Raw genomic sequence first — 12,987 nt, forward strand, 5'->3', positions numbered from 1 at the left:
ATAAAGGACAAAAAAGCTAATTGTCTTGAGTAGATTTTTGCAGGTTTCTAGAGCTGCGGCTGCAATTGTAAGGCTGCTTTTAAGCAGGGAATTATTTTTACCTATCACAAACCTCTCTGCGTGGCATTCCAAGCGGCATGTTATTATTATTATTTTAAAAACTGAAATCTTTATATCCATTTGTTAGTAATAACCCACCTGACAGCTTTTATCAGCACAAGCTCTAACAGACAAAAGGCTGAGCATTTGCAGGAAACTAACAAGGAAAAGTTGCTCAGGTTTTGCTGAATAATTTAAGTATGATTAGTAGCAGTAATAATATTTTGCTCCAGTTATAGAATCTTAGGATCACAGAGCTGTAGAGTTGGAAGGGACCCCCAATGGTCATCTAGTCCAGTCCCCTGCAATGCAGGAATCACACCTAATGACAGGTAGGGGGTGGCAGGTACACTGACATTTGAAATACTTAGTCATACTTAGCCGATGAATTCTGTGGTGGCTTCTGGGTGTCCCCTCTCTTGAGCATTCCCCATGATGTTTCTGAACAAAGCTGCTTGGAGCTTAGTTGGTGGAGGCTATATATTGAGCATTCATTCTGATTTGTTTGCAGGGAAGTTAGATGATGGTGATGCACCAGGCATTATCCCACACTTTCCAGTGCATTTCACTCCCACTTTCTTTATCACAAAAGTCTTAATTTTTGGAAGGAAGCGGGTTTCATTGCACAAGAGCTCTGAATCAACTCTAATTGCGCAACCTGAGCCTGCTATTTATAGTAAAATAAGTGCTAGCGCTCACTCACAGATTCAGCTAACTTCAGTGAGGATTAGCCCTAAACAACTTAGGCCCACAGCACCTTAAGGACTGTCCGCTTCCTGATGCTCCACATCAGTCACTGAGATCTTCTGATGGAACACCTTTGATTGCCCTTGAGCAGGCATAGGCAAACTTGGTCCTCCAGATGTTTTGGGACTACAACTCCCACCACCCCTAGCTAACAGGACCAGTGGTCAGGGATGATGGGAGTTGTAGTCCCAAAACATCTGGAGGGCCGAGTTTGCCTATGCCTGCCTTGGCCAGCTTTTATTATGGCAGCCCTTGCACTGCCGAACTCCATCAACAGAAGTTCAGATGGTGTGCTTTATGCTTTCTGTTAGGTCTTTTTAAATGGCTGCTGTTCAAATAGGCCTTTGGAATGTGATTTGTTTTTATTGATGTTATTGTAGTATTATATTGTCATGTTGTACACCTCCTTGTTATATACACGTATGTGTGTGAGAGTTGCAACATCCTTGTCAAAAGGGCTTTTTTTTTCAAAGCTCCGCTTTAATGCAATCGACTTGTTTTCAGCAAGACTTACTCGCCAGCAGGTGCACAGTGGCGGAGCTTCATGCTCCGGCACCGGGGGCGGAGAGCAGGTGGGGGCGGGGGGGGCAGCCGCGACGGAACCCCACCGGGATCGCGCTGCCGGGGGCAGTGCGCTCCCCCCACCCCCTCTTCCTTCGCCAGTGCAGGTGCATGCATAGGAATGCAGCCTTACAGACCCGCTGAAGCCCGCAATCTTAGGCGCAGTGTTACTCCAAACTGTTTGCGTACACACACCATCTATCCCTGCAAAAATCCTGGGAACTGTAGTTCCCTCTCCACGGAGCAACAATTCCCAGCACCCTGAACGAACTGCAACCCCCCGGATTCCGCGGGAGGGCGGGGATGCGCTTGGGCTGAGCGACGTCTGTGCACGCAGCAATTGCTGCGAGGCCAGAACAACGCGCGGGCGCGCTCCCCCCTTCACACGCCGACTCGCGTGCCTTTAAGAGCGCGGCGTGCTCTCAGGCAATAGCTCGGCACGCGAAGCAGCTCTCGCTCGGCCCAGAGGCTCCCAAAACCGGGAATCACACCTGCTATAATAGTCGCTGATCGAGCCACCCTTAAAGGCACAGCTGGAAAGGGGTGGCCGGGGACGCGGGCGCACGGCAGCTAAGCCGGGCGCCCCTCTCGGTTGCCAGCCGTGCCAAGGCGCATCCGGAGAGAGACGCCCCCACCCCCTGCCTGTCCAAAGCCCCCAGACCAGTTTCTCCTCCTCCTGAAACAAGGCGCCGCTCGCTCGCTCGCTCGCTCGGCTGCGCCGCCGCCGGCTCCTCCCCACCGTCTCCTTTGCGCGCACGCCCCTCGCCGGCCAAGCCCCTCTCCTCCCCTCGGCTCGTCTGGAGCGAGCGAGCGAGCGCGGGGCTGCCTCGCCTGCCTGCCGGAGGGCCGGGCCTCCTCGGCTCCTCTCGCCTGCCTGCCTGCCTGCCCGCTCTCCGCCTCCTCGGCCGCCTCCGCCTCCTCCTCCTGCTGCTGACGTCTCGTCCGTCTGAAAAACTCCAGGCGGCGGCGGCGGCGGATGCGGCGCTTCTGAGTGGCTCAGTGAGCAGCAGCAGCAGCAATCCCGAGCAGCAGCAGCAACAGCAGCCGCCGCCGCCGCGAAGATGGTGGTGGTGGCCGCGTCGCCTTCGCCGCCTTCGTCCGCGGCCGCTTCGTGCGCCCGCCGCCTGGCCCGCCGCTCGCGCTCGGCGCTGGTCTTGGCGCTCACCGTGCTGCTCGTGCAGACGCTGGTCGTGTGGAATTTCAGCAGCCTGGACTCCGGCGAGGAGGAGCAGCAGCGCCCGCCGCAGGGCAGCAGCAGCCGCAGCGCCAGCCGCCGCCGAGAGAAGCGCGACCTGGAGAGCAGCAACCCTGGCCACGACGGGCACCGCGCGCACCAGCACCGCAAGGGACCCGGCGCCTTCCGCGCCAAGGCGGCGATGGTAAGGGGCGCCTTCCCGCAGCTCGCGGGAGAGGAGGTGAGGAGCGGGGAGAGTGAGGCTAGGAAACGCAGCGGCTTCCCCCACCCCCCTTCCCTCCAAAGATGCTCTGAAGGGCAAGCCCTGGAGGGCGCCGCCGGGGGCCCTGGAGAAGACGCCGTGGCCCCCTTGGCGCGCCTGTGCGCCCAAGACGCCTTGGCGCGCGTCTTACCCGTCTGGCGGCGCACTTCTTCGGAAGGCAGCCTCCGCTTCGAAGGGACTTATTGCGGGGTTAGGGGGCGCACGGTGGGGGGTTAACCCCTTTCCGCCTGCCAGCTGCGTCTTTCCTTCTCTTATCTCCCTCTCCCCGCCTTCTCTCTCGTACTCCCCGCGTGGCGATCTCGTCTATCGGACTGCGTTGGGTTTCTATGATGGATGTCCCTTGGGGGGAAACAGTGTTGTTGAATTGGGCTCCTTGGGAATTTTGCACAGAGTGGACTTTAAAAACAAACAAGCACGCGCGACATACAGCCCAAGCCTGATCTAATGCGTTTTGGTTCCGAAGTGAGTCCCGCTGAGGGCAGAGCCGCACCATGCAATATATGGGCTTGCTCAAGAGTAAATAGGGATTTCCACCGTGGCAGGGCTTGCCTCTATGCGCTTGGTGGGACTTGGGAGGAAACACTCTTAGGATTTGGGGCTGTCATTCTGAGACCTCGGGTGCCTTTTGGGGTTTACCTTTAGGTGGAAGAAGGATGGGGTACTGATGAAGAGGGGAGAAGGAGTCCTTTTTTTAAAAAAAGACTTTAAGGTGGCCAGTACAGAGAAAAAGTGGTAAAATGATTCATGACAAGGTATGTGTGGTATTTTCCCCCTTTCCATTCTCAATCATAATGTTTGGTGTCTTGCTCAAAGAATAGTCAGGAGAAGTCCTGGGAGTCCTCTTTGCACTCGACAGTTCTTAGATGGAGCGGGTTGTCTCGCAGTGTCGTCTTCTTCATTTTTGCCAAGTAAGACTGCCTTCCATCAACACAGTCTGAACAATGTGTCCATAAGTGACTGCGGAGGCCAATTCTGGATCCACACATCCTTCTTGCAGTGTGTGCCGTGGTTGTAGAGGTATCTTAGGGTTGAGCATCAGGCAAAGGGTGGATGGCAACCCAGGAGGCTTCCACATGCCAGCTTGCTTTGCACTTGGTACAGCTCACACATGCAGGTGTACCACATCATCCACAGGATTACATTGTTCTCAGGAAAATGCCATCACATATAATCTCCCCCCTATTATATCCAGATTTGCTTTTCTGGGTTTTGGGGTGTTTTTTTTAAGAAAAAAAGCTTTCTGGATTTTCTGTTGAAATTATAACTCTGGATTAAATATGGGCTGGAAGGATCTATTTATGAGAACCATGTCATTTGGGCTTAGGGAAAGTGCCCTGGGAACCTGTAGAAATATGTGTCTCTCTTTTATTAACTTGAGTATATCCTGGTTTTAAATCTGCATCATAGGTGAGGATGCGTGAACCAGTCAATTTCAGTTTATCGTTTTTCCCTGTCTTAAGCTTGATTCTCCACATTCCCACAACTTGTGACAGAGTTCATCAGCATTTTAGTTTGAATTTCTCCAATATACACATGGTTGTATGCAATTTTACCTAATGTATACATTTTTGCAAAGCGGTTCCCCCTAACTATAATGCATTCCTTTACGTTACTTTCACCTGCTATGTGTGTTTATATGCAGACTAGTATATGGATCTTTGTACATATAGGTTGGCTGGAGAGCTGCACTGCCAAATTCAGAGAAGTGCAAATTTCGAAGTTCGGCAGTGTCTTGATTTTGCTTATTGCTTCAGAAAGTGAAGGATCAGTAAGTTCGCCTTTGTGTGTGAACTGAATTGAATTGCTCTCCAGTCCTTATCCAGGGGTAGGTAGCCAGGGTTTTCTTCTAGACACGGAGGAGTTTCTGATAGTTGGATCTGGGTGCTAAAGGGAAGAAAAAGAAGAAAGGACTCAAAGCACACAATTTGGAAGTCTCTTCCAGCTTGCGATGTGCTGGTGTGGCGCATGTACTCCTACTCCCTGTGGCATTTTCTTGAGCCGGGGTGGCTCACCCTGGCCATAGAGCAAACTTTTCTGGGACCCCACTGATTTTGGCAGAGTTGGGGTCAGTGGAGAGATTTAAACCTCTCTGCAGAGCCCAGATATGGATCACTGCCTGCCACCCCAGACATCGGATCAATCATTTGATGAGCAGGGAGGGCTGACCGAAGGAGGCAGCTCTGTGCATGTGTGCATATGCAACAATGTTTGATGGGCACGACTCCTCTTTGAGTCCCCTGCTATGTGCCTTGCCCAGGCTCACCATCCCTGGCGTAGGAGTCAGCTCCTAGAGGCCAAGGTCCCTTTGCCCCCCCGCCCCAATATTTGAGGTCCTGGACCCCCCCCCCCCAAGTTGAAGGGCATTGCCATTCTTGTGGTGTGCATGTGCCATGTCATATGATCGATTATGTGGGGCAAGGCTTACTTGGCTCCTTCCCCAATATTTTCTTCAATACCCCAGGCCTTGGGTGGCAAGTGCAAGCAACCTTTTAATCCAAAGAGTGGTTCAGTTCCCCTTATGTTTTAAAAATATGCTGTCTGGATTTTCGGAAGTGTTGAGCCAAGGCTTGGGTCCAAAACCTCCCTTTGAATGCTTGGGCTGAGTCTTGGAGCACGCTGAAATCCTAAAATGGATGCCTCTGACCCTGTGCTGAGAGAGAGCCATTGTCTTACCTCCACGAGTAACACTGCCACCTCTTGTGCAGCTAGGGCAAGAGCTTGTCGAGCAAACCAATAAAATTTTGAGACAGAATCTTTCGAAACCATAGGGTTGGTCTTTGCCCCTCTTGAAAGTGACCCAGTGCTTCAGCGGCATTTTCCTTCGCCAGGCTGGCCTTGCTTTCGACTAGTCTACCTGAGTCGACGTTTCCACAGCGCTGCTTTGTAAAGAACTCCTCAGTCCTGAGGTTTGAACCTCCTCCGCCAATGCTTAACACAGCTGTAATTTTAAAAAGTGTCTACCTTCATATTCAAGAAAGGTAGCCAGCATAACTCCTTTGTTGGCAGAGATTGCATGTCTGCCTCACGAGGATGCTGCCGTTTCATCCTGCGTTTAGTCAGTGAGTTGAGCTAGGAGGTGACCACTAAAGACCCTTCCCATTCCAGCTTCTAGAAGATCCCATCTGCCTCACTGTGGTGGCACTTTTATGACTTAAATTCTAAGCAACCCACCTTAATTCTAGCTCAGTCTGTTTGGATTCTCTAACTGGGGAAACTCCCTCCAAGTCAACCTTTTCTTGGAGGGGGGCAGTGCTGAGGTGTTCATTGGGTTAAGAAAGGCATTCAGCACATTCTCAGAGGCATCCTTTTTCACGTGTTCCATGGGACGTTGTTAAATAGGTCCAGAAAGATCTACAGTACCCCCCAAAAACCCCATTAAAAATCCCCCACTGTGTCTTGGGATCACAATATTTCCCTGAAGGAAATCCTGTAGATCCAATGAATTAACTCTACCTGGCGTGCCGGGTTTAGATCAACAACAGCACATTGCTCCTCTCCTTAAAATTACCCCAATGGTTCTCCAAGGAAGGACAGAACAGCCATATTTTGGAACGCAAATATTTTTGTAGCCGGATAAAAATTTCGGTGCATCTTTTATTTTAAGGGTAGCTGTCTTAAATCATTTGAAGTTGCCCTCTGTCCTGGCTTTGGGGTTTAACAGCTGAGCTGTAGCAAAAGCATCCTAGTTTCGGATCTCTCAGATGGTCGTTTTTTAACTTTCAAAGCTGCTGTGAGCCGTGTCACACCAGTGCCGAGTTAACTTCCCTACTGAGCATTAATCTCGCTTTTTAAAACATACTCTTTTCCTTGTGCCCTTTGGCGGTTTGCTCAGCTGTTTCGGGTGTGGGAGCCCCTGGCTATCACCCACAATTCTTCCCTTTGGCTATCAACTGATAAGGGGAAGGGGAGCAAGACGAGAAATGTCCCAGAGGCCTTTGGCACATCAGCAGTTTCCCCAACTACCTTAAAGGCACAGGCGCCTCCCGGATATCCACTGCATTTCTCTTCCATCTCCCTTCTTGCGTTTGCGACCCCGCCCTGCCTCATCTCACTGGAGCCCTTTAGCCTTGGAGCTCAACTTTTCCCCACTCTTTTGAGCCCAGGGGGAAGAGGAGAACAGAAGCCCTAAGTGACCTTTGTTTTCCTTTTGGAGGGTTTGCTGTGCTATACCCACCTGAGGAATTTCGTTCCCTGAAGCAACCAAACTATCCGCAGGGGACCTAGTTATGAAACAGCAGAGGGGAAAGTGCTTTAACTGGGTTCTCTATTATTAGAAGCCCTCTTAGGGGACTCAATTATTTTGAAATGCATCACTTGCTGAGTCATCGAAATCTCCCCCCAAAGTTGAGGGGCATTTTCCTTCGCTGCTGGGATATTTGCATTGGGGATTTTATATATATATATATATATATATATATAATCTTCTCTCTGTGTATAATATTGCAAAGCAAAGCATGGTGCTGAGCGGTCCCTGAACAGGTAGATCAGGAAGGACTTGCGATGCTGATGAAATGGGCAGCAATGTTGCAAGGAATGCACGTGGTGTTGAAAATATTGCCCCCTCACACATATTTTTAAAAATGAATATTACGGGTTGATTTCAGGCGAGTTCTTTCCAGAGCACACACACTAAAATGAATAGACGCAAGTTAGTCCTGCCCATTAATTCCAGTGGGTGTACACTTGAGCAGGACTAGCATGGAAAACAACGTTATATCTTGCTTGCTAGAACAGGCCGGGATATGTTTGTTTTACATACCTCTTAAGGTAAGTAAACCTTAGCTTTATCTTCTCCTGAAGATATCCTGCAAGGCAGCCAGGGATTAGATCAGAGGTTTCCTTTTTCTAAATGGGCTACCTTCCCAGGTTGTTGACAAGCCCCACCTGCCCTTCACGTCCCTCTACAGAACATGCAGAAAACACCTTCTTGACCATTGGACCCAGTATCAGTCTCATTCTCTCAATCTGCTATAGCCTGTCTTCACATGCAGGGGGAGTCCCTAACTCACCCTCAAAGGAGCACAATGTGTCCCCCCTCACCAGCGGTACTCCCCCTCCCATACACCCCTGGGTTGATATTACCTGTTTACTAAAAGGATTCATATGCCACTTTTCATTCAGGGTATCAAAGTTGTGTACAGCATGATTTAAACAATGAAATATAATTAAAACTACATCAAATGATATATCAAACAAGGGGCATGTCTCTTGACGACATTCCTTTTTCAGGAAGCCTTTTCAAGCGGAGGTTTTTATCCTTGTCAGTCTCTTGTATCGGATTTGAAATTGCTTTTATTGTTGATGGTTTTTATCCTTAATTGCTCTGAGATGCTTTTATGGGAAGTGATTCATAAAATAAATAAATAAAAATAAGCATACAGTCCTCATACGGTAGGCACGAACGAGTGAGCTGGTGATCAATGGTCTTTAATTCACTCAAGCGTTTGCAGTCCAGTTGCCAACAAGAAACCACCAGTGAAGGTGCCCGCTGGATTTCTGGGGGGAGATTGTTCCACAAAACAGGCATCCCTACAGAGAAACACCCTACTCCTGGTTGGTGCCAGGTGGGTCAGAACAGGCTGTGGTGCCACACACAGGTGGTTCTTTATTTGGGGGATGGTGGGCTAGGTCCTTATCTTCCCCCACCCCTCACAGGCCTAGTTTGACAGTTGGTTGGGGCCACAGCCCTGTCAGTCACCTGATGCCACTGAGATGTCATCAACCCATTTTTTGCATAGGGCTGTAAATGGAAGGCACAGTCAGCTGATCACTGGGCCTTCTGCTATGATCAGCTGGTTGCCAGGACTTGCGAAGTGATGGGCATAGGACGGCCAACCAGCTGATCGTTGGGTGCCTGCAAAGTCCCATTGGCCCAGCCACTTCTTTCCCTGCACCTAATGCCCTCTGTCAACAGGCGTAGGCCTGGTGGGTATGACTTGGCCACAGCAACCTTGCAGGCCAAATGGGGAGCCCTGGCAGGCTGAATTAGACCTGCTGCTTTATGTTCAGCCTTTTCCCTCCAAGGCAAGGGTAGCCAACAAGGTGCCCTCCAGATGCAGGTGGACTTGCAACTCCCATCAACCTCAACTAGCACAACCAATGGCTAGGATTGACTGGAGTTGTAGTCCAGCAGCGTCTGGAGGGTGCCAAACTGGCAAACCCTGTTCAAGACACCACATGTTGATCTTCCCCTTTCCCAATTTTCCTGACTTTCAGCCCTATAAGGTAGATTGTACACACACACACACACACACAGAGAGAGAGAGAGAGAGAGAGAGAGAGAGAGAGAGAGAGAGAGAGAGAGAGACTGACCCTTGAAAACCCAGTGAGTTATTTATGGCTGAGAAGTAATTTGAAGCCAGGACGTCTGGCCTGATGTGACTTTGCTATTGCACCTTCCTGGCTTTTTGAGACTGAAGGACTGGCACGAAACAGGAAACTGGACTTTGCCATTCATGACATCACTGTTAGCACACAAGTGGTTGTAATAAGAATGACGAAAGGCAGTGGAGGCAACGAAATCATTTTCCGATGGGATATTTTGGACCTGGGGGTCGAAAGAAAAGGAAAGTTTTCTCCCTGCCCCCCCCCCCGTTAGCACTGAGAGAAATCTTATTACAAAGCTTTCCATTAACCAGGCTCTGCTTAATAAAACAAACAAATCTCTTCAGCCTCTGAGCTAATGTATGCATTATTTAAGAACACTGTTAAAAGGCGGCAGCCTAAATGGATGGGCTACTGTGTCAGTTGTCTCATTAAGTCTCTCTCTCTTAGGCTCTCTCTTTTTTAATTTGGCTTTTTACGGCCCACCTAAGATTTGAGACAGATTATAAACCACTTGGTTCATATTCACAGCATCTCTGATTGGTGGGCAAGTCGTGCACTATTCCCGAATGCCGGATCTTTCAGAAGCACACTGCTGCGAGCTTTGGCAAGTTAACGGAATGCAAAGGAACATAGGAAACTGCCTGGTCCTGAGTCAAACCATTGGGCCATCTACCTCAGTATTGTCTACACTGGCTGGCAGCAGCTCTCTGGGGTTTCTGGCAGGGGACATTCCCAGCCCCACCGGGAGATGATGAGGACTGAACCCGGGATCTTTCTATTTATTTTCTCCAAGGAGCTCAAGATGGTACACATAGTTCTCCTCCTTGTTTAATCCCCACAACAACCCTGTGAGGTAGGCTAGGCTGAGAGGCAATGACGGGCCTTTATGACCAAGTGGGGATTTGAACCCTAGTCTCCCAAGTCCTGGGGACGCGGGTGGCCCTGTGGGTTAAACCACACAGCCTAGGACTTGCCAATCAGAAGGTCGGCGGTTCGAATCCCCGCGACGGGGTGAGCTCCTGTTGCTCAGTCTCTGCTCCTGCCAACCTAGCAGTTCGAAAGCACGTCAAAGTGCAAGTAGATAAATAGGTACCGCTCCGCTGGGAAGGTAAATGGTGTTTCTGTGCGCTGCTCTGGTTCGCCAGAAGCAGCTTAGTCATGCTGGCCACATGACCCGGAAGCTGTATGCCGGCTCCCTTGGCCAATAAAGCGAGATGAGCGCCGCAACCCCAGAGTCGACCACAACTGGACCTAATGGTCAGGGGTCCCTTTACTCCCAGGTCCTAGTCCAACACACTAACCACTACACACCACACTTGTTCACTCAGCACCCTGAAACTGCACTGTGGAACAACCAGAGGCTTTGGATCATGGTAGGTGCTTTGTTCTCACTCCCCTCCCTTTTTAATATTAAGGTTTCATTGGTCCACCCCCCCAAAAAATTGGTCCATTCCCCCCCCCCAAAAAAAATTTCCCATATCTCTCTGCAGTTGTTCTTATTTGAAATTAAAGCCTATTCATTTTTCTGCTGTAACAAGAGGACCAGCTGTTGTACACAAGAAATCTACGCCTGGTGTGCATATCCCACCAAGTGTTGAAATTAACAGTATGAAATAACCCATACGGTTACCTGGTTTGCATCTTTTTCCTGTAAATACTTTTCTCGTCCTTAATTCTGTGTGCGTTCCGAAAATGCAACGTTGCATGTAGATATTTCCAAAACCTCATGTTGATGCTGGATGACTCGAGGGGAGAGGAGCATGAGCTGGGGTATAATTCGCAAATGTTGTTCAGAATGTGCGGCTTGCAATTCTCCTGATTCTTCTCTGCAAAGCTGGAGTAAATTTTGCTCCTGGCAGAGAAAGTAGGGCCTGTTGCTATCCAGAACATAGGAAGCTGCCTTGCACTGAGTCAAACCATTGGTCCACCTAGTTCTATCTTGTCTACACCAGGGACATTTCTGGCAGTACCTGGAGATGTCAGGGGTTGAACCCAGACCTCCTGCATGCAAATCAGATACCCTACCTCTGAGCTACAGGCCTCCCGCTTTTGGCCCAGCTGCAACTGCACAGCTCAGGTTTTCCTTGGGGTTTACCTTCTGCTCTTTAATTCAATTGTCCCATGTTTCGTTAGCTTGCAGCCAGGTTTGAGGTGACATGAACTGCACCTTCTCATTTAACTTGTCCTTTACAAAACAAGCAAACAAAAAACGCAGGTAGCACCAACTGTGTATGTGGTGGGTGACAATTATTAGAATCGCTGCAGACAGGGAGAAGGAACTTATCCCTTTCCCCTTTTGGTGCTTTTCTGATGCGTCCATTGGCATCAGGGAGAAATCCCCTGTTGCTACTTACACGGGATTTCCCCCAAAGCAAATAAAATTTTTCTGAAGAGGGACTTTCTGCTGGACTGTAGCAAGGGAGGAAAGCATCAGAGAAGTTCCTCCTCCAGGCTTGCTGCAATCCCAGTAATTAACTCCCCTCCCGAAACAACTGATGCTGCTTGCATTAAACACAGTAGCGCCTGGTGTCCATTGAGACAGGGCAGAAGGCAGAGAAAAACAAAAGTAGTTCTCTGCCCCCCCCCCAAACAACCTGGTACCATTCAGAAGTTTTGGAGTACCGTTCCCCATAGACAATGGTCAGGGATGATGGGAATTGTAGTCCAGACCATCTGGAGGGCACCAGGTTTGGGGAAGACTGCCCATGATGTAAACCAGATCTTTTAGTGGCTGTAAGTGTGCATGTCTCTGTTATAGACTGTGGGGCTGTTTTGTTTGGTGGGTTGTTGTTGTTGTTAACACCAGCTGAGGATTCTGGCTTTAAAAAGCATAATTACTGTTGCTGTAATAATGGCATCAAACAAGCAATTATTTTTTTGTGTGTGTTTTAAATTTTGCATTGCAGAGCACAATTTCCTCCTTGGATCAGTGCAAACATTTTTATACGTTGTGCTCCACAATAGGTCAATAACAACACAGAAAATGTATTCACATTTATCATCTGGCTGTGCCATTTCTTGGTGTTAGAATAACGGGTTGCTACCCACAAGGAGTTGCCACGCCAAATTGGGAAAAGCCTATCCAGTGTCAATGATACTCAAAAGACTTGCACGTAGAAATGGAAGGATATCCCCTTTTCCCCAGCATGGAGAAGGATGGGGAGAAAACTGGGGCCGGCTGGCTCAGACAGCCATGAATAGTGTTGGAAACTGAGGTTTGAAAGCTAGGAGCTAAATGGCACCTTAAACCTAGGTTATGGGCGCAACAACGGAATGTCTAGGCGTGCTTTTCTTATAACAAGAATTCAAAGCTGAAAATGAATGAATGCAGCTAAAATATTATGTTCATTTTTCACATGGTCTAGTCCTTCCCCTGGGACGTGGGCGGCACTGTGGTCTAAACCACTGAGCCTCTCGGGCTTGCTGATCAGGAGGTCGGCGGTTCGAATCCCCACGATGGGATGAGCTCCCGTTGCTCGGTCCCAGCTCCTGCCAACCTAGCAGTTCGAATGCACCCCAAAAAGTGCAAGTAGATAAATAGGTACCGCTCCGGTGGGAAGGTAAACAGTGTTTCCATGCACTGCTCTGGTTTCACCAGAAGCAGCTTAGTCATGCTGGCCACATGACCCAGAATAACTGTCAGCGGACAAACGCTGGCTCCCTCGGCCTGTAAAGCAAGATGAGCGCCGCAACCCCAGAGTTGTTCGCGACTGGACTTAACTGTCAGGGGACCTTTACCTTTTTTAGTCCTTCCCCTACCCACCTCCCTGATATTCTTAAGAGGGTCTCTTCTCTA

At 49.5% G+C, this 12,987-nt stretch overlaps 1 protein-coding gene across 1 annotated transcript in view; it reads left to right on the forward strand.

The window, feature by feature from the left end:
* Nucleotides 1–2,364: 2,364 nt before the first annotated feature.
* XYLT1 (xylosyltransferase 1) overlaps nt 2,365–12,987 on the forward strand; it is a 166,118-nt gene continuing 155,495 nt past the window's right edge. The window contains exon 1 of the mRNA XM_079952376.1: nt 2,365–2,786. Within this exon, the coding sequence (XP_079808502.1) occupies nt 2,469–2,786 (318 nt within the window). The 5' untranslated portion in view covers nt 2,365–2,468. The remainder of the gene's footprint in view (nt 2,787–12,987) is intronic.

Source organism: Podarcis cretensis (genome assembly GCF_951804945.1).
Source record: "Podarcis cretensis genome assembly, chromosome: 14".
Classification (NCBI taxonomy): Eukaryota; Metazoa; Chordata; class Lepidosauria; order Squamata; family Lacertidae; genus Podarcis; species Podarcis cretensis.